We start from the raw sequence: 26,684 nt of genomic DNA on the forward strand, positions 1-26,684 counted from the left end.
GGGCACTTACAGGATGCTGGTAATAATCTGTGGATCTGGATACTGGTTATACTGGCATGGTCATTTTGTGAAAATTAATTAGCTGCGTACGGATGATTTGTATACTTTGCTGTATTTTTTTTTTTTTTTTTTAGACGGAGTTTCGCTCTTGTTACCCAGGCTGGAGTGCAATGGTGCGATCTCGGCTCACCGCAACCTCCGCCTCCTGGGTTCAGGCAATTCTCCTGCCTCAGCCTCTTGAGTAGCTGGGATTACAGGCATGCGCCACTGTGCCCAGCTAATTTTTGTATTTTTAGTAGAGACGGGGTTTCACCATGTTGACCAGGATGGTCTTGATCTCTTGACCTCGTGATCCACCCGCCTCGGCCTCCCAAAGTGCTGGGATTACAGGCTTGAGCCACCGCGCCCGGCCACTTTGCTGTATTTTGATAAAAAGTTTAAAAATTAATTTCCCAGTAGTTTGAGAATGTTGAGTTAATTTTTTTTTTAATGGTAGGAACATATTTCCTCTTTTCAATCCTTGTGTGTGTGTAGGAACAGAATACTGTTTCCATGGGAACTTCTGGCTACTTTGTGTTTTAGTAATTAACTTTCTGTAGATTTGTATGTCTACCCTGTCTTTCTTAGCTGTATTTTTTAACATAATATTAGCAAAAAGTCTATTTGGAATTATATTAGTGTTTTTAACAGAGCAGTCTATGTACTGCATAGGTTTTAAGCTTATTAATTTATCCAAGCTGATTCCCTAATAGTGTTATGCTACAAAACAGTTTTTTAAGAGTAGAAGATAATTTTTTCCTGCAAGTTGTATTACTTAAAACACTTTCTGAAATAGAATGTGGCTTTTTATTAGAGTGTCTGTTTGATTCTTTTTTCCTTTAATAAATAAAAGTCTTAAAACTTTCTTGGCATATTTTATTTAAAATATATTTAATAGTTGTATCGATAGTATCTCTTTATAGGAATTATTTAATTCTAGGTGACTGGGTGTTTGTTTAGGTAAAGAAAGCCCATTGAAAGGAAAAGATTCTGGCATATTGATCTGAAGCCTGTGGTAAAGCTGCTTCCCTGCCTCGCCCATCTATTTGTCATGGTTGATTTGTGCAGGGTCCTAGAGAAAACCATCTTCTCAGGAGAGTAAAATGCATATACTGTGTGTGTGTGTGTGTGTGTGTGTGTGTGTGCGCGCGCGTGCGCGTGTGCATGTGTGTGTGTGTATGTGTATGCTGGGAGGTGTTTCATTTACATATAAGTAGATGATGCTAGTGTGGTCATTCATATTCCGAAAGGAGCCTTGTAGAATCATTTATGAAAACAAATTGTTTTGTTTGATTTCTATGGCTTAAATAGCAGATTTTAAGATTACAGAGTTAATTATGCACAATAATGAGCACTGTGGCAGTCTATGCTTTACTGATGCAATAATAAGCACCCCAGCAGAATGAATATTGCATACAACCTTATTTTCTATTTATATAAATTTTCATGTCAAATAAGAACACATATTTAGATTTCTAAACCTTTAGTTTTGAATGCCTTTGAAATTTTGATATAGAATAAGGATTATAGAATATTTTAGATGCATGGAGAATTTTTACCTTTCATCTGGCAGTAGCTGCCATAAGATGATGTCACCTTGTAGCTGATTGGCTGTTACAGCACCTAGGGCAGGGAAGAGAAAGAAAAATGCCGGCACAAACCTCAGTGGTGGTTCTGTGGTTGTTTCTGTCTTTTTTTGATAGAATCTTTGATTAGTATCGAATTTACTGTATTTGGCCATGTGAACTGTTGGGAGCCTCCTAGGGTGAGGGAAATTAAGAGCTTTCAGAGGAATGAGGCGACTGATTTGCAAACGCATCTGTGATTGTAAGTTGCAGAATCTGGGAATAAGGAATAAGGCAGGGCATGCTACAAGATGCACTATGGGAGGAGCTGGCAGAAAATGCTTATATGAGTAGCAAAAACATGAAAATTACTTTTACTACCTTTAGAGTTAATATGTTTGGTTTTATGTTTTGACTTAATATGTATAAGAAATATGAAAATACTGCATTTTGATTTTAAATTACAGAGGATAATTTTATATGGTGTTAGCCAATATATAAATGCTTAGTCAAAGGACCTTTATTTTGTATTACATAGCTTACCAAAGTAATGATTTTATATATGGCTTTATTTTATTTTTGAGCCTTACGGAAAATGGAACAAAGCTTAGTTCTCTTAAATACATTTTTCTAATGTTTTGTGCAGATAAAAGCTTCGATGATGAAGAATCAGTGGATGGAAATAGGCCATCATCAGCTGCTTCAGCCTTCAAGGTTCCTGCACCTAAAACATCCGGAAATCCTGTCAACAGTGCAAGGAAGCCTGGTTCAGCAGGTGGTCCTAAGGTTGGAGGTAATGTAAATCCATTTCAAATCTGTTATACATGCTCCATGCCCTTGATATGGCCACACATACTTAGAACTTCAGAGGAATATGTTTATTCATGACTGCAGCACGATTGCAGATCTGGAGTCTGTTGGAATGCTCAGAAGAATATGATGCCCTTTTGAAATGTATAAAATATTGTTTCCTGCTATTTCCTGTAAGAGCATTTGTGAATTAGTGTCTTCTTGAGGGCATTTATTTTTCAGATGCCATTTTGAAAAAGATTTATGGAAGTTTTTTTTGTTTTTTTGTTTTTTGTTTTAAGCAGAGAACAGATTTTTCAGAATTTGGTTACTAATTTTCAAGTGCAGTAACTGTTACAGAAATGTTGAATTATGTAATGTTTTTACACATTCCTCTAGGTAGTAAGTCTTAAATACTCGAGCATTTAAAAAATGGTTGAAGATACTGGGTATTGAATCATTTGTCACAATAGGAAATGGGTGGTGGTCAAGTAAAATTGCCTCAAAAATGGTTCCTGGATTAAATAATAATAAGTAAATAAGAAAAAGCAGGTTTCATGCAATTTTACAACACATGGCATATTCATTGATCAGATTAGAACTGTTTCCAGCATATTGTTTATCTTTAATATTTTTAATGGGTATTTTTTCCATGTGTTAATTAGAAAACCATGAGTATATTTCTGGTGTTAGTTTCTGCTAGAACTTTCTGATAGAATGAATCTATAAAAACCAGGGTAAGTATTTAATTCTAAAAGGACAGTAATATCTTTCTCTTTTCCTTCATTTCCTTTTTAAAAATAAATATGTGTCTTAGTTGTAATATTTTGGGAAAGCAGATCTTTCCTTACAATAACTGGTGAGAAAATCATGGTCTTGAGGATTTTTGCTTTTTCTTTTTGTCTGTAATACTTTTTATTAAAAACCAAAAAGGAAAGAAAAATAAGCTGTGTATTTTGACCAGGTTTCATAAGGAGTTGTATTCCCTTGATCTTCCTATATAAACCGCCAATTTTTTCCCATCATATGAGATTCTAAATATAGAAAAACTATCATAAGTATTTCATTTAAACTATTTTATGTGTCATATAATGAGCAATAAAGATGGTATGATATATATATACACATGCACATATGTGTGTATAAATATAAATATGTTTATGTGGATATATGCACATACACCTAAATGGCTGAAATTAAAATGTCTTACCAATTTCTCTGGATGTTCCAAGTAACCTATACTTTAGATTTTTAATTATTTTCTTTTTATTTTGTAATTTTATTGTTGTATTCTTGTCCAAATGTTAGTATGATACCCCATTAGAAGATAGTTTTTGTTGCATTCTTGTTTACCGCTAGTAAAAAGTATATGACATTTTTTTGGTTTCTTCCTTTTATAACAAATAGCTCTCTTCAGTCACTACAAGGGGAATATTTTTCTTAATTTTGAATTATAGAATTCAAATCTATGATAATAAATAACTTTATGAAACTTTTTTTAGCTTAAAAATGGGTGATATTTGAGGCTTATGGTGATAATAGTTAACATTTTTATGAATTGAACCAGTGGCTTATAATTTTTTTTTCATGGTTTGCTATCTTTTTAGAAGAAAATTGAAATTTACTATCATGAGTCATTTAATTCTGATATTAATCATATTGATATAATCAGATACTCTTTTGTAAAAAGGAGAAACTTTCTTAAGCTCTCCCAACCCCATTCTTGTAGTTTTTAGTCCTAGCAGTTAAATGAAAATGTTAAGTAGCTTTCATGATTGTAGTAATTAATCTTTTAAAGATTTTATCAGCCATCTCGGCAGCAGCCTTTCGGCCAAAAATAAGGGAGAAGGCTTCATTCCTTTTTCCCTTTTCTCTTCCTCTTCCTCCTCCTTTTTCTTCTTCCTATTCTCTCTCTCTCTTTTTTTTTTCCCTGGCAATTGCAGGTATATTCTTGTTTCTTTTGTTTATCACAGCTCATTTAGGTTCATTACCCATTTTTCTGTCTAAGAAAAGAGCTACCAGCCAGAGGATATTGATAATACTTCTGAAATAAATGCCATTCTTGGCTGTCAGTCCTTCTTTGAAAATTTAACTGTAGATTTTCTGGTCTTGGCAGAGAATTGTTGATTTTTAAATTCATTGTAGGAAGTTTTCTTAGAGTTGTAGAATTTTTGAGTTGGAAAAGACCTTGGGAGTTACATAGTTCTTTCATAAAATTCCTGATAGATGATTATTCAACATGATTAAAGAAGTACTGTCTGCTCTGAATTAAAATTTAGAACAAAAATCACCTACAGTGCCACTACACATAGACATAATCAACTGCTAAATTGTGATGTGCTTTCTTCCAATTACTTTTCCAATTATTTTTACATAAACAAATATTTTCTCAGGAGAAGAACAAAATTGGCACTATTCATTATGTAGTTTTTTCTAACTAATATTTTACCCTAAGCATTTTCTCATTGTCTTAAATTATTAATTGAAAATTATTCGTGGCTAAATAATACCTAGGTTGCCATAAGCCTTTTCTGCTTCTATAAACTGTGTCAGCATTCTTTTGTGTATCTTTCATCATGTCTTCAATGATTTCTTTGGAATAAATTTCTAAAGTTCACTGGATCGAAAGATGCAGGGATTTTTAGAGTTTTCTCAGTTTGGCAAAGTATTTTTCAGAAACAAGCCCATTTCAATTCTGAATAAACAAATTCTTTTTTATGTTGCATTAAAATCTACATCCTTATAACATATACAGGGAAAATGAAGTATTTGTTAACATGCTGTCAAATACTTGAAGATTGTTTTATTTCTCTTTGTGACTGTTATGTTTTCTATACTATATATTCTCTTTCCCATGATTTTATATTGAATGGTAGTGGTTCAGTCTCAATGTATTATTTGCTACTCCAAGGTATATAATAAATAGATGTGATTAGTTTCAAATTAAAGGAATATAGTAGGTGGAAATGTATAGTAGTGGTGTAAGCCAGACACAGCCCACTGGGTTTAACAAATCTCTTTTCAAGTAGGATTACTAAAATAAAAAAATACGGTGAGCTTCTTTAGAATCATGACTTAATCTGCTTTTGTAGTTTTGGAATACATTTTACTTCTTCCAGAGATATCTATCAAGATTAGGAATGTATGCTATTTTTAGCAAAGTATCCTATCCAGTTACTTAAAGCTCCTAAGTCTTGTGTTTAATCTTCCATGTATGTTAATTTACTTTGTTCTTTGGCCTTAGTATGCCAACCTTTTCTTCTCATATTGTATTAATAATTATGTAGCCTTTAAGTTAAAAAGGCTGTGGCTAGGTTCATACCAATGTATCATTGCTATAAAAACCCATATTATGTAAGTGTTAAAAGTGTTACCTTTGTGCCTTACTAATTAGAATAGGGATAAAGTAAATTCTCAAATAGTCTATTTTCTGAATAACATTTGTAACTTCATTGTAGGAATTTAGATAAACACATTTTTCTTTCTTTTGACTTAATGGTTAATAGAATTGCTGGAAACACCTGATTATTTAAAATACTTATAACTTTACATTATTTTAGGTAACAATTTTTACTATAATTCTTTAATGTTCTTATATATATTCTTTCATTCAAATCTCAAAATGAACGATTCTGAGATTTAAATGAAAGAATATATATAAGAACATCCCTGAGCAAAGTGATTTTACTGATGAGCAAACTGCAGTTTGGAGAAGTAACTTGCCCAGGGTCATTAATCTAATAAGAGGGCAAAGCACAAAAATCACTTCGCTATACTGCCATCACACTAATTTCTATTGGTAAATAAGGTTTCTTTTAGATTCTATTGCATGGAGATTGTAATCTGCAGAAATGAGCACTACTTTTTGGCACCCATAAACCAGTCATTTTAAAGCTCAACTAGTATGATTCCCAGCAAAATAGAGCATTTGGAATAACGCAGACCTTTAAATTTTACATTGTAAATAGAAATGCTTTTCAGTATTTTCTTGTTAAATTGCCTTCTTCAAGTTTATTTTCTGGGTTATATTATCCCTATTCCTTTATCAATCATTTTGGCTGCTACTCTTTTTAAAATATAACAGTTGAATTAGATGATGATATAATTGTCATTTTAAAAATACTAGTACCACATTTTGAGGTTAGTGATTTGTCATTGAAGCTTGAACCACATCATTGACCAAATCTTCAATTCTTTAAGTTCTCTTGTACTCACTCACTCAGTCACGCACTCAAGTGGACAGCATATTTTCTCTCTATTGTTTCTCTCTAATGTCAAAGACCACTTTGAAATGGTTTTAACTTTCAGTTCTTCTAATTAGGTAGTTACTGCCATTTTGCATTTAGTAGTACTAACTAATCTTTAGGATATTTTGTTTGTTTTACTGCACTTTATGTCTGACCTCAGATTTTAAGAATGTCCAAATATGTTTTCTACAAATGATGCTAGTCATTCCCATTTTTCCCATCATGCAGACAACAAAATTGTTTTTCTTTTGAACAAATAAAGATCACAAGAATAGTATATACATAATAAAACAAATGTTAAGAATTTGTTTTTTAATTCTGGAATCTAAATTTTTGACTTGTAGACCTCATTATTTTATTTTTGAGCTTTATGTGAAACCATATAACAATTCCATGTTTTGGTTTTGTTTTTTTCCTCTCTTCTTCCCTTACTGAAGAAGATACTAAAACTCAGAAGATTTTCACCCTAAAGGGGTCTTAAAGATGAACTGACCCAGATTCAGGAAAAGAGATTGAGCCTCAGAGCATTGAATGATGAGCAAGATCAGATGGTTAGTAGGGATGAGATGAGAACCCAGTGCTTGACCCACTCACAGGGGCTTCCTCTTGAATCATCTCTGAGTAATCTCCTAAGTAATACTGTATATGGTACATATTTATTATTTTTAATCCCACATAGCAGATCACTTTATTGAAATCTGGAATTTAGAGATTGGACAGTTGCCAGTCTGTCTGAAATTACTGTGAATCCCAGATCATTGACTGTCCATCTCTGCTGCTTTCCCTCTTAACTTTGATTTTACAGTACATACGATTTGAGTAAATAATATATAAATTATCATAACTATAAAACAATAAGTTACATTATTTCTCACTGTGTGTGAGAATATGTGTTTTACTGTAATTATATTATTTGACCTTAGTTTTTTTTCACCTCTTGTGCAAAAAATTAAAGTGACAAAGACATTTTATTGTACAAGGTTTGTTTTTTGAGGAATTCAGAATGTTTAGGAAAAGAGAAATTGAATAGGCTAACTGAAGACCTAGCCTCTCTGTGGATAAGTTACTGTTTTTATTTACACTTGTATATAGTGCTTACTATGGCAAGGCTCCAAGTTAATCAACAAAGAAGACCATGTTGGGGCCAGGCTTGGTGGCTCACGCCTGTAATCCCAGCACTTTGGGAGATGGAGGCAGGCGGATCACTTGAGCCCAGGAGTTTGAAACCAGCCTGGACACTATGGGAAAACCTGTCTGTACACAAAATACAAAAATTATCTGGGCGTGATGGCACGTGCCTGTAGTCCCAGCTGCTAAGGAGGCTGAGCTGGGAGGACTGCTTGAATCCAGGAGGTTGAGGCTGCAGTGCACAATGATCATACCATTGCCCTCCAACCTGTGTTACAGCAAGACCCTGTCTCCAGAAAAAGGACCATATGGAATGTTTAATTCATGGTTTTAAACTTAGAAAGATTCAGTACATGCCTATTATTCTGCCAACTAATGTTAATTATTGTTAGCATTTTGGTCCTCCCATACTTTACTTGCCTATACTTTTTGACTGAAATGTGGGTGTTAGAAAATTGTAGTCTCTTATAGGAATACAAATTGAAGGTTTACCTCAGAAAAGAGTGAAATGTCATTAATATTATCTCACATATGAAGAATTTTCCATTAGTTAGACTCATTATATTTGATCCATATGAAGTAGAAGTTACATTAACTGTACACTTGGCTTATATTTATTACGTACATTCTAATATAGTTTACATGTTAAGAAGCATTGTTTCTAAATGGGCATGTGAATATAAATGAATTTTTTCATCAGCTTATCATTTCTCTCTTTTTAAAAACCAGTTTATGTATTTCTTTCTAATGAAAAGACTTGAAAGACCTAATTTGATTTTTAAAAAGTATGAAAATCATGCTCATTGTTAAACAGTGGAGAGTTTTTAAAAACTTTAATAACATCTTGCTTCTCTAATCCCGTTACTCTGAGGTAACTAGTGTTAAGTTTGATATGTATCCTTCCACGAATTACTCCATGTTCATTTATGTAGGTACTCATTAAGTTTTATTTTTCCCATATTAAACTTACTAATAAAAACTTTCCAAGTTGCTTTTTTTCGCAGAATATCCTTCAGCATCAAGAAGGACAGCTATTGCATCCTTTTAATTAGTGATAACAGTATTTCACATTATTGATGCGCCATGATTTAATAAACTGTTTCCCTGTCAATGTCATTCAGGTTGTTTGCAACTTTAAGTCAGTACAGGAAATGCAGATCTTCATATACTTATGTGTTTTGAAATTCTGCTGCTTCTATATTATAAAATAGATTCCTCTAAATTGAATTGTTTAATCAAAGGTTTTATATGTTTTTAATTTTAATAAAGACTTTATTTTACCTTCTGCAGCATTGAATATAACAACTTCATTAATTATTGCCATTGTGAAAATGGTGATTCCTTAATTTGCATTCTTCCCTCCACCTATCCGTCTGGCCTACAGCTTGCAAACATTTACTAAAGGCTTTTACTGTGCTGCTAGTTTTGAACTCTCTGGGAAGTGTAAATGAACGCAAAGACCTTGCTCTCCTGGAGTTTATATTCTAGTTCAGAATTTTTTTTTCTTTTTTTGAGATGGAGTCTTGCTCTGTTGCTAAGGCTGGACTGCAGTGTTGTGATCTCAGCTCACTGCAACCTCCACTGCCTGGGTTCAAGCAATTCTCCTGCCTCAGCCTCCCAAGTAGCTGGGACTACAGGCACAGGCCACCACACCGGGCTAATGTTTTATTTTTAGAAGAGACGATGTTTTACCATGTTGACCAGGCTGGTCTCGAACTCCTGACCTCAGGTGATCTGCCCGCCTCAGTCTTCCAAAGCGCTGGGATTACAGATGCGAGCCACTGTGCCTGGCCTAATTTTTGTATTTTTAATAGAGATGAGGTTTCAGCATGTTGCCCAGGCTAGTCTCAAATTCCTGACCTCAGGTAATCCACCTTGCCTCAGCCTCCCAAAGCGCTGGAATTACAGGTGTGTGCCACTACACCAGGCCAAAGTTCAGAATACTTAAATCTGTTAATCGAAATTAGCATATTCTCTTCTGCAAATTACATGCTATTTTGTCCTCTCATCAATTTGTTAGAATTTATTTTTCAAAGATTAGATTTTTTATTCTTTTGTTAAACGTTACAAATATTTCCTCAGTCTCTCTTTTATCTGTGCCATTTTTGCATCCAATTTTAAAATATTTTGTTATGGTAGGTAAAATATCTGTCCTTTTTTTTTTTTTTTTGACATTCAAATTTATTGTCCTACAGGACTCCTGTTCATTCCCAAGGTTATAAAGCTAGTCTCGTTTATTGTAAAACATGAATTATTTTACATGTAGCTTGTTTAATCTGGAATGTTGTTTTTTATGAAGGGTTAAATCACCATTTAAATTTGTTTCTTGTACATGGCCAATTATTTCTGTGCAATTAAATAAACATCCTTATGCCATTGAATTGAAATACTACACTTTGTATTTTGGACAGTTTCTGGAGTTTCTCTTTATTTTCCCTGATCTATTTGTACCTATTTGTACCTTTATAATAAATGGTTTCTCATACTTTTCATTATTACAGATTTTGAGCATACAGCAAAGCTGACATACAGTGAATACTCATCACCTAAATTTACTAACCCATATTTGTTTGAATTCTCTCTATATAGGTGTATTCCCACATCTACTTTTAAAAATTTCAACCATTGGAAAGTAAATTGTAGATATCATGACATTTTACCCATAAATATTTAATATGCCTTTCTAAGACTTAAAAAAGCATACTCCTTTATAACCATAATATTATTATCATATGCAAGAGAATTTTATGTGTGTGTGTGTGTGTATATATATATATATATATATATATGTTTTTTTTTTTTTTTTTGAGAAGGAGTTTCACTCTGTTGCCCAGGCCGGAGTGCGGTGACATAGTGGCGTGATCTTGGCTCACTGCAACCTCTGCCTCCCAGGTTCAAGCAATTCTCCTGCCTCAGCCTCAGTCTCCCGAGTAGCTGGAATTACAAGCGTGCGCCACCACACCCTGCCAATTTCGTATTTTTAGTAGAGATGCGGTTTCTCCATGTTGGTCAGGCTGGTCTTGAACTCCCGACCTCAGGCAGTCTGCCTGCCTTGGCCTCCCAAAGTGCTGGGATTACAGGTGTGAGCCACTGTGCCCTGCCTAATTTCTGTATTTTTAGGAGAGACTGGGTTTCACCATGTTGGCCAGGACAGTCTTGAACACCTGCCTTGGCCTCCTAAAATACTAGAATTACAGATGTGAGCCACCACACCTGAGAACTCTATAATGTTATCTGTAAAACAGTTAAGGAGTTATCTCTGTGACATTGACTTTTTGGAGTCTAGGCCAGTTGTTTTTTAAGATTGTCCTGCGTTTTGTATTCATCTGATTTCTTCGTGGTGTTATTTAACTTATTTCTCTAGCACTTTTATTTTCTGTAAACTTATTAACCTATATATTCACTTCTTTTTAGTCAGTTCATCTACATATTTAGGTTTTCTCAATTGTCCTAAGATTTTTTGGTTGTTTGTTTTTTTGAGACTGTTGTTTTGGTTGTTTTGTTTTTTTGGTTTTTTGTTTCTTGCTGTCTTGCCCAGGTTGGAGTGCAGTGGCACAATCTTGGCTCACTGTAACCTCTACCTCCTGGGTTCAAGCGATTCTTCTGCCTCACCCTCCCGGGTAGCTGAGACTAGAGGTGCATGCCACCACATCTGGCTAATTTTTTGTATTTTTAGTAGAGACAGGGTTTCACCGTGTTAGCAAGGATGATCTCAATTTCCTGATCTTGTGATCTGCCCACCTTAGCCTCCCAAAGTGCTGGGATTACAGGTATGAGCCACTGAGCCTGGCCAGAATATTTTTTTATAGCTTTTAAAATTCAAGCCAGGATATACTTATTCTCTCTTGGATAGTTGGTAATTTACTGTTTATTTCTCAAGTGATTTTATCTTTAAATAAAGTTTTTGGGCAGGCACAGTGGCTCATGGTTGTAATCCCAGCACTTTGGGAGGCTGAAGCTGGCGGATCACTTGAAGTCAGGAGTTCAAGACCAGCCTGGCCAACGTGGTGAAACCCTGTCTCTACTAAGAATACAAAATTTAGCCATTCCAGCTACTTGGGAGTTCCAGCTATACGGGAGGCTGAGGCAGGAGAATCGCTTGAACCCAGGAGGCAGAGGTTGTAGTGAGCTGAGATTGCACCACTGCACTCCAGCCTGGGCAACAGAGCAAAACTCCATCTCAAAAAATAATATTAACAATTAGTAAATTTTGGTTTATTTATAGTCTTCATATATTTAGAATTTTTTGTATTCTCACCTTTCTTTTATACCTATAATTGCTGTTTAGTTATATTGAATTCATGTTGAAGAATTGTGTTATAGTTTCCTTCTTGGTAGGTGTTTTTTTTTTTTTTTTTTTTAATTTTAGAGGGAGTTACTTTTATCAGCAGAAAGTAGTTTTGTTCTTTTGTTTTCTTCTTGGAGCCCAGTATAGATGTTAGATTATTTATTTTGTTTATGGTAATGTATTGGATTTTCATAGACCTCAAGTAACAAGTGGATTCGGTGGGGCCAGCAAAAAAAGGTTTGCTTAGTTTTTAAGTTTAAGAACGCCCTCTTCCGTTGATATAGTGAAATGCATCTTCTTTACTATGTGATTTGTTAGGGGCTTTCTACTTCTCATTCTTTGATTACCATCTTATTTGAATAGAGCCCTTATCTTTTGTTTTTTCCTTTTCTTTATCCACCAAGATTCAAAAGGATACCTTTCCTTTCTAATTGCTATTTACCTCTTGTCCTAGGGAGAACCTTAGTTGACGTCAACATTATACAAATACCAGGATTCTTTCCCACACAGTTTCCTCTGATTTTTATCATTAAGGGCTCTGTAGTTAACATTGCTGGTCTTGGATGTTTATATTTTCCTCATTTACTTGAAATTACGTTTAAAGTCTTATTTGTCTCTTACTTGCATTAAAAGCATGGGCAATAGGTAATTTTATTTGCTCTCTGTGGGTTTTGGAATATTTATTTGTATATTTGATTTGTGTTTGGATGCCTACCATTTTCCCAGGGCTAGAATGTCTACTGCAAGTCTTAATACTGGATAAGGAAAAACTTAAAAAAAAAACTGAATAATCCATTGGCTCTGCGTATTGTTGAATTTTGGGACATTATTATTGAATAGTTTCTACCTTTTGAATCACTTCTTTTTCGTGTATCAAAATTTAAAATTTCTTACATTTGTGAGTCTGTTTTTGAACTTTCTATTTTATTTATTTGGTTAGTTGGTCTATTCCTGCACTAAAACCTAATTCCCTGAATAATTTCAGCTTTGTAAGTCTTGCTGTCTGGTAGCACGAGTAGCCCCTGTTTTCTTCTGCAGGAATGTTTGGCTCATTGCTCTTCCAAACAGATTTTAGAATCAGCTTGACGAGTTTCACAAGAAACCTTTTTGGAAGCTTATTGCAATACCTAGGGAAGACTGGACACTCGATGATACCATTCCTTCTTGTTCATGAGCATGAAATATCTCTCCATTTATTTCATTTGTAATATTTTTTTGGAGACAGAGTCTCACTGTGTATCCAGGTTGGAGTGCAGTGGCGCCATCTTGGCTCACACTCATGCAACCTCTGCCTCCCAGGTTCAAATGATTGTGGTACCTCAGCCTCCCAGGTAGCTGAGATTACAGGTGTACACCACCGCTTCCAGCTTTTTTTTTTTTTTTGTATTTTTAGTTGAGACAGGTTTTCTTCATATTGCCTAGGCTGGTCTCAGAACTCCTGAGTTCAGGCAATCCGCCTACCTTGGCCTCCCAAAGTGCTAGTATTACAGGTGTGAGTCACCGTGCCCCCTTCTCCATTTATTTCAGTACTCTAAATTTCATTAAAATTTATTTCCCCAAATTTTTTAACTCTTCAAGTTAAGATTTCTAAGTTCGTTGCTAGTGGTTAGAAATGAAATTGATTTTTGATTATCGATTTTATATCCAGCTACCTTAGAAAGTTGAATTTTGAATGATTTTACTATATGTGTGTGTGTGTATACAACTAAAATTATATATATTTATTGTGTACCACATATTTTGAAATATGTATCTGTTTTAGAATGACTAAATTGAAGAATTAATATATACATTATTTCACTTCATTTTTTAATGGTGAGAATACTTAAAATCTCTCACTGATTTTCAAGAATACAATACATTGTTAACTGTAGTCATGCTATACAATAGATCTCTTGAACGTGTTTCTTCTTACTGAAATTTTATATCCTTTGTTGGTCAAAGGATATTTTTTGGATTTTCTCTCTATACCAGAGTGTGACAAACTACACCTGGCAGGCCAAATCTGGCTACTTACCTGGTTTTGTAAATAAAGTTTTATTGAAACACAGACACACTCATTCATTTGCAGAGTTGAGTAATTGCAGCAGAGACCATATAGCCCTTGAAGCCTAAAATATTACTATGTGACCCTTTATAGAAAAAGTTTGCCACTCCCTGATACCATCATAGCACTTGAGTAATGATAATTTTGTTATATTCATTTTATGTACATTTAATTTTTTCTACTTGTAGTCTTAAAAATTGTGCTAGGTACTCAATTTAGATAATATTTTGCCAATGTTTTCTTCTTTCAAAACTTGCTAGATATTATTCATATATTTTCCCTGGCTTCCACTATTGCACTTGAGAAATCTGTTGTTCCAATTGTTGTTTCTTTCTAGGTGATCTCTTCTTTCTCTGATTACTGTCTCTTATCTTTGGAGTTGTGCAGTTACACCACCAAGTTCTAGGTTTGGATTTGTTTTTATTTATCCTGCGTGGGTTATGTTGCTCATCCTAAATTTACAAATATTTTTGCTTCATTAATCTGGAAAGTTCACAGCTGTTATCTCTTGTTAAATATTACCTTTCTTCTGTTCTCTCCAATGTATCTTTCAGGTACCCCAGTAGACATGTTAATTAGATATTCTTATAATGTCCTTTGTATCTCTTTATGTCTTTCCATTTCCCTTTTTCTCTTTGCCACATTTTGGGGAATGTATTCAGGTGTATCTTCCAGCTCCCTAATTTGTTCTTAAATATATTTAATTAAAAAAAAATTTCAGCTGTTGTATTATTCAGTTATTCAGGTTGTTTCATCCCCCCACTCCCAAGTTCATCTCTTCATTCCTAATGGCCTCTTGTTGATTGGCCACCTTTGTGAGTCCATCCTTGATTTCTTTAAACATATATATTCACATCTGTTCTGTAATCTGTACTGGACAATTCTAACATCAACAGTTCTCAAATCTGTTGTCTGCTCCCTGTGACTCTTGCCTTCTTGTATATTTGATCTTTTATTATTAACTCATTGCTTGAACTTAGTTGGTGGGAGTCCTTTGGGCTTACCACAAACATTCTTCCAGAGAAGATTTATTCCTGCTCGACACTGGGGAATCATCAGTCAGAACTCTGTCAGCCTCTTTTGTCTCAACTCAAGAATTCTAGGTGCCTCTGCCCCACATGTTGGTTGGGGGCTTCAGTTTTGGATAGGATGAGCCACAGAGTCACATTGTAGAAGGAGCCTATATTCAGAAATGAAAATCCAGGGGCTCTACAGATCTGGGACTCAGACCTCTAAGAAGAGAGTGGAGGCTGCTTGGTGCTGTGTGATGGCACAGTGAACCGATTCAGTGATTGTTAGAAAAGCTGCAAACTGGAATCAGGTGCTGCTCCTAGAGTGAGTGGTCTACCAGAGTTGCTAGGATTCTACTGCAAAGAATGGAAAGCAGGAAGAAACCAGTCTCTTCCTTTAACTTCCAGTCTCTCTCCAACACCCCCTATTGCCAGAGTTTAAGAAGAAACGTTAAAATTAACAGAAAAAAAATGGTTTAATGAATACTAGGTTCAACATCTCAAAGCAGAGTGTGTATAGAAGAGTAGGTTTGGAGCTGAAAGACAATAGCTTAATTATTGGCTCTTAAATAACTACTGCCTACAAAGTTTACTTTTTTATTGCCAATGTGCAATAAAGGAAGATTTGTTTGTGTAAATAAATTTAATTTCAAGACTCTCATTTCTTTTTTTTTTTTTGAAATGGAGTTTCACTCTTGTTACCCAGGCTGGAGTGCAATGGCGCAATCTTGGTTCACCACAACCTCCGCCTCCTGGGTTCAGGCAATTCTCCTGCCTCACCCTCCTGAGTAGCTGGGATTACAGGCACGCGCCACCATGCCCAGCTAATTTTTTGTATTTTTAGTAGAGATGGGTTTCACCATGTTGACCAGGATGGTCTCGATCTCTTGACCTCGTGATCCACCCGCCTCGGCCTTCCAAAGTGCTGGGATTATAGATGTGAGCCACTGCGCCCAGCCCGACTCTCATTTCTTTCATGAATGCTTTCCTGACCAACCATACACAGATCCTTTGCATCACACTGTTATTTATTGACACTTCATGTCATATTAAGTTGCTGTTCAACTTTTAGAATGTTTATTCTTACTTACGTTTATGTGTGTTTGCTGGTGCATTGAATGGGGAGGTGGGTTTCAGGGCTGTGTTCTTACAGTTTGAATATTACAACCAGCCTAGCCCAGTACCTTATAGTTAATTGACTACTACAAAGTACCTTGACGTTTCTGAAAGTTGGAGATTTTTTAAAATGCTTTTTTATAAAATGGAATATCCCTCAAAATTATATATTTATCGTTATCAGAGTTTTATTTTTCATGTTATCATTAATGTTAAGATGCTTAAAAATAAACCTTAGGAAATTAATTTTCTTTTAATTAGCAGGGACTTCTAAGGAAGGAGGTGCTGGAGCAGTTGATGAAGATGATTTTATAAAAGCTTTTACAGATGTCCCTTCTATTCAGGTAAGGCTACCAGTGGCACTCCCCATGAATATTGCCTGTGTGCCTTTTCATATAATTAATTATTTGTCTCTGTCCCTTTTTAAGAATTCTTTTTTCCTTAAGTAGCTTTATAAATGAAATACTTGACTTATTATTACCAAGCCATTATTTGTTGGTACAATTAGATTTTCAAGTGAATTTTCAGTGAGGCTAAAATAAAATTGAATCATATTGTTGAATCACATTACATTGCAGTGTTCAAATTCTTTAATTAATGTGTTTGGAGCTCAGAGAATATTAGATTAGTTGACGATAGAAATTTGGAAGTCATTCATGTAGACATAATTGAAGTAGTCAGAGTTGACACATGTATAAATAAGAGTATTATTTCCATGACTTAAAAATATACATAAATGTTATGTTGTACACAATAGTGTACAGCCTAACTCTTTACTCAATGTTGTTGTTTATATTTTTTCACAATGTAAAATTGTGATTCTAGTTCATTCATTTGGCTTGATACATGGCATTCTATTGTATGAACAGACCACAATTCATTTATCTGCCTTGTTGATGGCCATTTAGGTTGTTTCTATTTTTTTTTATTCCATATCATGCCACAATGATTTTTTTTTCATTTTTCTTTTTTTTTTGAGATGGAGTCGTCCTCTGTTGCCCAGGTTGGAGTGCAGTGGCATAATCTTGGCTCACTGAAACCTCCGCCTCCCGGGTTCAAGCAATTCTCCTGCCTCAGCCACCTGACTAGCTGTGATTATAGGCGCCCCACCACCATGCCTGGCTAATGTTTTAGTAGAGACGGTGTTTCACTATGTTAGTCAGGCTGGTCTCAAGTGATCCACCCGCCTCAGCCTCCCAAAGTATTGGATTACAAGTGTGAGCCACCACGCACAGCCTGCAATTAATATTTTTGTACATATGTCTTTGATTATTTGTAGGTAGGAGTTTCTTTAAGGCATAAATGTAGGAGTCGAATTGCATGGTTATAGTAAAGTTTACTTAGATGTTATTCTGTTGGGTTGTTGTACCAGTTAAAATTCCAGTGAGAAAGGTATGATAGTTCTAATTTCATCACATCCTTGCCAACACTTGATGTTGTTTTTTAAAGTATTTTTACAAGTATGATGGCTGTGAATGCTGAATATTATTTAGCATGTCTATTTGAAATTATTCTCACATTACTTTACGTGCAACTACCTTCCATTGCCTGTATTACCTTTTTTAGCTTCAAAAGAAAGAGTTGTCCTTAAGGTATTTAAGATCTTAAAAAGTTACAAGAAAGCTTTAAAAACTTTTCTGATTCGACTGTATTTTGTTCCTTTATTGAGATACATGTTTTTTCTTCTTTTAAGATACTTTTAATAGGAAAAACATATCCCTTCCTCCTTTTGTGTTTTACAGACTTTCATATAAGGGTAAGATCAGTGTTGTAGGAACAATCAGTAAAACTTATTTGAACTTGAATATTTTTTTTGTTCGGTATATTCTTGTCAGACTGGTAACATCATGGTATGGGCAGCCAAGGGCTACTCGAATATATGGAGGGGAAAAAGCTATTTTACACTTACTCATTGGCTTCTTCCAGCTGACCCTCTCTGCCACCCTCAACACCCTGTAAATGTTCCACACCTTCCATTGTTCTCTTGGAAACATCTTTTTCATAAACAGCAACTCCCTTGAGTATTTAACCCCAGTTTTAAAGGATCCATTCATTGTCCTTGCCTTGATTAGAATCTGACTTTTTTTTTTTTTTTTGAGATAGAGTCTCAATCTGTCGCCAGGCTGAAGTGCAGTGGCGCAGTCTCGGCTCACTGCAATCTCCACCTCCCATGTTCAAGCGATTCTCCTGCCTCAGCCTCCCGAGTAGCTGGGATTACAGGCATGCGCCACCACACACAGCTGATTTTTTGTGTTTTTAGTAGAGATGGGGTTTCACCATGTTGACCAGGATGGTCTTGTTCTCCTGACCTCATGATCTGCCCGCCTCAGCCTCCCAAAGTGCTGGAGTTACAGGTGTGAGCCACCATGCCCAGCCTGTTTTTTTTTTTTTTAAATAATCTTTAAAGATGAAGCTGTTTATTATTCTTGGCTCTCATACTCTTAGTAATTGATAATAAGTTTATTGTGCTTGCACTCCTTATTATCATTTTGTGACCATTATTCCTATACCCATTTGTATGAGGTTCATGCTCTCTGGCCAGCCTCCTTATTATTGGCGTGCACTGTTCTGGACAACATTCCAGTGCTGCCTAGGTTTGAATTCCAGCTCTACCACATTAGCTGTGTAACCTTAGGTTCATTACTTAACCCTCTCTACTTCAGTTTTCTCATCTTAAAATAGGAATTATTAGTACATACACCAAAGGTTATTGTGAGGATAGCTGTGATAGTACAGATAAAGTGCAAAAAGTATATGTTAGCTATTATTATTTTCCTAAATTTTCACACATTGATGAATTCAGTTTCTAGACCTCCTCCTTACCTTCACCTTAGCTACACAGTTCATAGTCACACATTGGATTTTGATGTCATCTGTGTGTTACCATTCTGTTTCCAAAATCATTAATTGAAGTATCTCATTACTGCCCAGGATCTCCTTGCTTTTTTAAGTACTCTAACAACTACTTCTCCACGACTTCAAGGATCTTCAGTCCATTGTCTTTTCTACTCACTCTCAATTAATCATCTCTCAATTAAATTTTCCTTCTCATCTATGCTTTGATTTTCTTCTTATCTAACCTTTGATACCATGGTTTCTTGCAGTAGGTCTGTACATAATATACTAAAACCCCTTTCATCTGTTTTTTTCTTCATAACAAAGATTAACCAATGATTTCTTTTAATACACATTTTGCAAAACTACAACTGTGGGTGATTCCCAACTTTTTGTTTTCTCTACGTCCTGAAACTGTGCTGCTAGAGAAAATCAGATTAGAGCACATGATTTTTAGTGGAATTCACATAAAATGAGTCCTCAACAATCTGATATCCTTACTACGTTTCTGTGATCAAGTTGTTTCTCTGCTTAATATAGCTATCAGACATGTTTCTTTCCTTTCTATCCATCAGCCTGTCTCTGTCCTCCTCTCTTCTCTCAGTATATGACCTACCGTACTCTTACTTTGGTAAATAAGTAGTCACCATCAAATGGGAACATGATCTTTCTGTTACATTCTTCTCTATTGTACATTCCTTCTGTCCTGTTGCTCCAGGAACATGATTCTTCTTCTTCAAAGGTCAGCACCTCCACCAGTGCTCCAAAGTCTAGTATTTTCTGCTTCCTTCACATGTTTACAAAATCAGTAATCTCATGTGGGTTAAAGCTCTTTCTGTTTATCTCTTAATATGGCCAGATTCTTCAATTAAAAAAATAAGTCTCACTAGACGCCGTATCATCCAGATATTATTTTTTATTTTGGTCCTCACAGTCAGCTTTTCTGAAAGAGTTGTCTGTACTTGGTATTTCTGTAACTTTACTTGTTACTCACTACATCCCACTTCTTTCCAGCTTATTCTTACATTGAAACAGGTCTTGAGTAAATCACTGATCATCGTTGAGGCACCAAAATCAACTGATTTGGGATTTTTTATTTGATTTTTCTTGATGTTTTATCAGTATTTAGCACTGTTGATTATATCCACTGTTTTGTTGTTTCTTTTTAGGTGTTTTTGATATGATGTTCTTTTGTTTTATTCTCCTTACGTCTTTGTCCACTACTTCTCTGTCTTTTTTTTTTTTGAAGTGGAATCTCACTGTATCACGAGGCTGGAGTGCAGTGACATGATCTCGGCTTGCTGCAACCTCCGCCTCTGAGGTTCAAGCAATTCTCCTGCCTCAGCCTCCCAAAGAGTTGGGACTACTGGTGTGCACCGCCATGCCTGGCTAATTTTTGTATTTTTATAGAGACGGAGTTTCACCATGTTAGCCAGGCTGGTCTCTTGACCTCATCATCTGCCTACCTCGGCCTCCCAAAGTGCTGAGATTACAGGCGTGAGCTACTATGCCCAACTTTAATTGATTTTTAAAATCTCCCTGAGTAGATTGTAATCTCCATAAGGCAAAGACCATGTCTATTTTTGCTAACCATAGTCTCCTCATTGCCTAGCGTAGTACCTCTGTGTTACGTGAATATTTGTTAAATGAATGAAAGATTAATGGTATGTCGCAGTTTGACAAAGGATTGACTCCAAAGGAAACAAAATATGTAGCTATCTTAACTATAGTTTATCATGACAGAGGAGGGAAAATCAAAACTAACTTACAACATTTCCTTTTGGTAATATTGTGTAAATGTGTATGAATGCAATAAGATAAATTATACACTTTAAGTCATTTTGAGAAATTAGACTTAATTTTGTTCTTAGATATTTCACATCTTGTTTTTAAAATTACAAAGCATTTTAAGAGTATATTTGAAATTATTCATGAGGGAAGAAACAGCAAAAAGGGTAACAAGGAAGAAAAATAAAGCATTTTGTGTTAATTGTCTATAATGTATTTCTAGTCTCTATTTAAAAATGGTGCTAGAATGGGAAATAAACTTATTAGTTGAAAGATTATTTTAAACATCAGGGCATAATTTTGATATTGTTCATGGCAAGAAACATTGTTATAATTATGAATCTTTTTTTTTTTTTAAGATTTATTCTAGTCGAGAACTTGAAGAAACATTAAATAAAATCAGGGAAATTTTGTCAGATGACAAACATGACTGGGATCAGCGTGCCAATGCAGTAAGTTTTTTTATCTTTAATTGTCTTATCTTCTTTCTTTTTCGATGTTCCTTTTTAAAAACATGGAAATTCAATTATAGTACTATATAGTATTCACTTACAAAATAGAGTGTCTGATAGGTAACATTTCTTTCTGGAGAATATATTGATATAATAGTCATTTTCTGATTTAGGATTGATTTTTATTTTGGTTTGGCTAATCAGATGGTGCCTATCCTACACATTTGGTAACATCACCACATGTGCTGTTTTTGACTGATCACCAAATCTGTGAGATTCAGAGGGCTTTGGCCTTTCTGTGGACTTATATAGTTGCATATTAGCACTATCCTCAAGACACGTAAGGCCTCCCAGTAAAGCAGTTCACTTTACCTACCTGCATGCTCGGTATTTTCATAGCATCAACGTAAATTCACAGCAGGATGTACATTTATCTGGCTTTTTTTCTTCTCGTGTGAATGTGATGAATATTTCTTCTGTGATTTCATTTATAAAGGTCAGATATCCTTGAGTTAAGAATATTTTACTGAGCCTAAATTCCTTAAGGAAAATATTTGATAAAATTTAAAATAATATTAGCATTGACAGTAAGCAATATATTTTTTAAATTTGTGAACTTATTGTTTATATAACCAAATTACATTTACCAAATGAGTACCTCAGAGTTTTCAAGAAGCCAGAGAAAAGGGCTGTATTTGAAGACTGTTCTGCTCTGAAGGGTCCCAATTTGGCTGATCATGAAAATCTCCATTTTGATAAACTAAATGAAAGGGAGGGCCTTTTGACAAATAAGGCTTTAATGACCCTATGAACAAAGGACCATGTTTTGTCTTTGTTAGGAAGTCTTCAGTTATTTGTGGTCAATCATGGCCAGAAATACGAAGATACCATAGCAGGGTTTTTTTTACATTTACATCTTTTTGCATCTGATTTAACTTTAAAGATATATTTTAAAATTTAGAAAACCTCTGAGTTAAATGTGAAATTATACACAATAATGGTAGGATAAGTAGACTTTTGGCTTCTGGGTGTGTATGAGCACAGATGTGCAAGTGTGTATATCTCTTTTGATCAATGTAATTTTATTATGTATGTCTGGTTTTTATGTGGATAACAGTTGGCAATCAAATACTGAAAAAGTAATGCCTTTTCTTATCTAGTTGCTCTGGCTAGGCCTTCTAGTACTCTGTTGAATAAAAGTGTTGAAAGTGGGCATTCTTGTCTTATTCCAGACCTTGAAGGAAAGGCTTTCTGTTTTTACCTATTCGGTATGATATTGGCTGTGTATTTGTTTAATATAACTTTTATCATGTTAAGAAGCATGTACCTTCTATACCCAATTTTTTTGAGAATTTTTATCTTGATGCAATGTTGAATTTTATTGAATACTTTTTTGGCATCTATAAAAATGATTGTGTGGTTTTTGTCCTTCATTCTGCTGATTCAATGTGTCACATTTATTAATTTGTGTATATTAAACCATCTTTGTGTCCTGGGATCCCACTTGATCATGATGAATGATCTTTTAAATGTGTTGTTGAATTTGGTTTAATAATATTTTGTTGAGGATTTTTGCATCTATGTTCATCAGAAATACTGGCCTGTAGTTTTCTTTTTTTTTTGAGATGGAGTCTTGCTCTGTTGCCCAGGCTAGAGGTGCAGTAGCGCAGTCTCGGCTCACTGCAACCTCTGCCTGTCGGGTTCAAGCAATTCTTGGCCTCAGCCTCCTTAGTCGCTGGGATTACAGGCATGTGGCCTGTAGTTTTCTTTGTTATGTCTTTGCTTTTGGTATCAGGGTGATACTAGCCTCATAAAATGAGTTTGGAAGTATTCCCTCCTCCTTGATGTTTTTGAATAGTTTGAGTACAATTGGCATTAGTTCTACTTTAAATGTTTGGTAGAATTCAGCAGTGAAATAGGTCTTGGGCTTTTCTTTATTGAGAGACTTTTAGTTACTTCTTCTGTCTTGTTATTGGTCTGTTCAGGTTTTGGATTTCTTCATGGTTCAATCATGGTAGGTTGTTTGTGTATAGAAATGTATCCATTTCTTCTAAAGAAATACAGAACATCCAAATTGGAAAGGAGGAGGTCAAATTATCCTTGTTTGTAGATGATATCTTATATTTAGAAAAACCTAAAAATACCACCAAAAATTTTCAGTAAAGTTGCAGGGTACAAAATCAACGTACAAAAAGTAGTAGCATTTCTATATACCAACAGTAAACAATTTGAAAAAGAAACTGAAAGTTTAACCCCATTTACAATAGCTACAAATAAAATATCTATAAATAAACTTAACCAAAGAAGTAAAAGATCTCTACAATGAAAACTATAAAAGTATTGATGAAAGAAATTAAAGAGGACACAAAAAACAAAAGATATGTTCCATGTTCATATTGATTGGAAGAATCAATATTGTTAAAAAGTTCATAGTACCCAAAGCAATCTACAGATGCAGTGCAATCCCTGTGAAAATGCCAATGACATTCTTCATAAAAATAGAGAAAACAATCCTAAAATTCATATCGAACTAAAAAAGACCAACAATAATGAGTGAAGGCAATCCTGAGCAAAAGGAACAAAACTGGAGGCATCCCTCCTGACTTCAAATAATATTACAAAGCTATAGTAACCCAAACAGCATGGTACTAGTGTAAAAACGGATAAATAGACCAGTGGAACAGAATAGAGAACCCAGAAATAAATCCACACATTTATAGTCAACTCATTTCAGCAAAGGTGCCAAGAACATACAATAGAGAAGGACAGTTCATTAAATGGTACTGGGAAAACTAGGTGTCCACATTGCAGAAGAATGAAACTAGACCTCTATCTCTCACCACATACATACATCAAAATTGACTAAAGATTTAAATTTAATACATCAAACTACTACAAGAAAACATTGGAGAAACACTCCCTAGGATGTTGGTCTCGGCAAAGATTTATTAAGACCTCAAAGTATAGGCAACCAAAGCAAAAATGAACAAATGAGATCACATCAAGCTAAAAAGTTTCTGTACAATGGAAACAGTCAATAAAATGAACCCACAGAATAGGAGAAGATATTTGCAAACTACCCATCTGATAAAGGAGTAATAACCAGATTATAAGTCAGTCAAACAATTCTATAGGAAAAAAGTAAGTAATCTGATTTAAAAGTGGGCAAAAGATCTAAATAGACATTTCTCAAAAGAAGACATAAAAATGGCCAACAAGTATGTGGAAAAATGCTCAACATGACTAGGTATCAGACAAATACAAATTAAAACTTCAGTGAGAAATTATCTCACCCCCATTAAAATGACTTATTTAAAAGACAGGCAATAACAGGCAAAAAAACAAGAATGTTGGCAAGGATGTAGAGAAAGAGGAACACTTGTACATTGTTAATAGAAATTTAAATTTTAGTTTAGTTTAGTTTAATTAGTTTAGTTTTGTTCTTTATTTTAGCTTAGTTTATTTAGTTTAGTTGTTGTATTGTATTTTGAGACTGGATTTCACTCTCTTTCCCAAGCTGGAGTACAGTGGCGCAGTCATGGCTTACTACAACCTTGACCTCCTGGGCTCAAGCAGTCCTCCCACCTCAGCCTCCCAAGTAGCTGGGACTATAGGTACATTCCACCATGCCCAGCTAACTTTTTACCTTTATCTTTTTAAAATTTTTTTGTGGAGATGGGATCTCCCTCTGTTGCTCACACAGGTCTCGGACTTCTGGGCTCAAGTGACCCACCTGCCTTGGCTTCCCAAAGTGCTAAGATTACAGGCATGAGCCACCACATGCAGGGAGAACAGTATGGAAGTTTCTTTAAAAAAACAAACAAACAAAAAACACCTAAAAACCACCATATGATCCAGTAATCCCACTTCTGGGTATATATCAAAAGGAAGATAAATCAATATATCAAAAAGATATCTGCATTTTCATGTTTATTGCAACACCATTCACAAAAAGCCAGGAGATGCAGTATACCTAAGTGTCCATCAGTGAATGAACGGATAAGGAAAATGTGGCACATATACACATTGGAATATTATTCCACCATAAAAAGGATGAAATCCTGTTGTTTGCAACAATGTGGATGAAACTGGAGGACATTATGTTTGGTGAAATAAGCCAGTCACAGAAAGAAAAAGATTGCATGTTCTCATTAATATGTGGAAGCTAAAAAAAATGGAACTTGAGATAGAGAGTAGAATAATGCTTCTCATGGACTGAGAACTACAAAGATATTCTTCAAGAAGACCAACCCCAAGGCACATAATCGCCAGATTTATTAGGGTTGAAATGAAGGAGAAAATACTAAGGGCAGCCAGAGAGAAAGGTCAGGTTACCCATAAAAGGAAACCTATCACAGCAGATCTCTCAGCAGAAACCCTACAAGCTAGAAAAGAGTGGGGACCAATATTTAACATCCTTAAAGAAAAGAACTTTCAACCCAGAATTTCATATCCAGCCAAACTAAGCTTTACAAGCGAAGGAAAAATTAAATCTTTTGCGAACAAACAAGTACTTAGAGACTTCACCACCACCAGGCCTGCTTTACAAGAGCTTCTGAAAGAAGCACTATACATATAAAGGAACAACCAATATCAGCCTTTCCAAAAATATATCAAAAAGCAAAGAGCATCAACACAGTGAAAAATTTACACCAACTAATGGACAAAACAGCTAGCTAGCATCAAATGGCAGTATTAAACTCATATATATTCAAATTGGATAAAAAGCCAAAACCCATCAGTATGCTGCATCCAGACCCATCTCACATGCAGCGATACACAAAGACTCAAAACAAAGAGAAGGAGAAAGATTTACCCACCAAACAGAGAGTAAAAATAAACAAATAAATATAAAGGAGGATATGCAATTCTCGCCTCTGATAAAATAGACTTTAAAGCAACAAACATCAAAAGAGGCAAAGAAGGACATTACATAATGGCAAAAGGATCAATGTAACAAGAAGAGCTAACGATTCTATAGATCAACGAAACAGAAAATTAACAAGGACATCCAGGACTTGAACTCAGACCTGGAACAAGTAAACTTAATAAACATTTATAGAACTCCCCACTTACATACATTACCACCTCATACCTATTCCAAAAGTGACTACATAATTGGAAGTAAATCACTCCTCAGTAATCGCATAGCATTTCATAGGTTTAAATGAAATATTGGTTGGCTGCTTGTTTGTTATTTTCTTCCCTTATTCTTTCTTGTCGACATTAAGTATAATTATTGGTATAAAAGAGGTTTTCAATACCCATTACTAAACTGCATTCTAGCCTGGGCAAGAAAGCAATACTCCCATTCTCTCTCTCTTTTTCTCTTCCTTTTTCTTCCTCTTCTTCATTCTTTTTTTTTCTTTCTTTCTTTCTT

The 26,684-nt window shown here is 34.9% G+C and overlaps 1 protein-coding gene across 50 annotated transcripts in view; it reads left to right on the forward strand.

Moving 5' to 3' along the window:
- The window catches only part of CLASP2 (cytoplasmic linker associated protein 2), a 239,241-nt gene that overhangs the window by 69,784 nt on the left and 142,773 nt on the right, over positions 1–26,684 (forward strand). For 17 of the 50 annotated variants that reach the window (XM_064378525.1, XM_064378528.1, XM_064378535.1 and 14 more), the window contains 3 exons: positions 2,251–2,397; positions 16,494–16,573; positions 21,212–21,304. In XM_064378525.1, the coding sequence (XP_064234595.1) occupies positions 2,251–2,397; positions 16,494–16,573; positions 21,212–21,304 (320 nt within the window). Of the gene's footprint in view, positions 1–1,665; positions 1,867–2,250; positions 2,398–16,490; positions 16,574–21,211; positions 21,305–26,684 lie in introns of those variants that run through there. The other 33 variants (XM_021666448.2, XM_021666452.2, XM_064378526.1 and 30 more) reach the window with 6 other exon arrangements.

Source organism: Aotus nancymaae, unplaced genomic scaffold (assembly GCF_030222135.1).
Source record: "Aotus nancymaae isolate 86718 unplaced genomic scaffold, 86718_ANA_hifiasm-v0.15.2.pri h1tg000019l, whole genome shotgun sequence".
Taxonomy (NCBI): Eukaryota; Metazoa; Chordata; class Mammalia; order Primates; family Aotidae; genus Aotus; species Aotus nancymaae.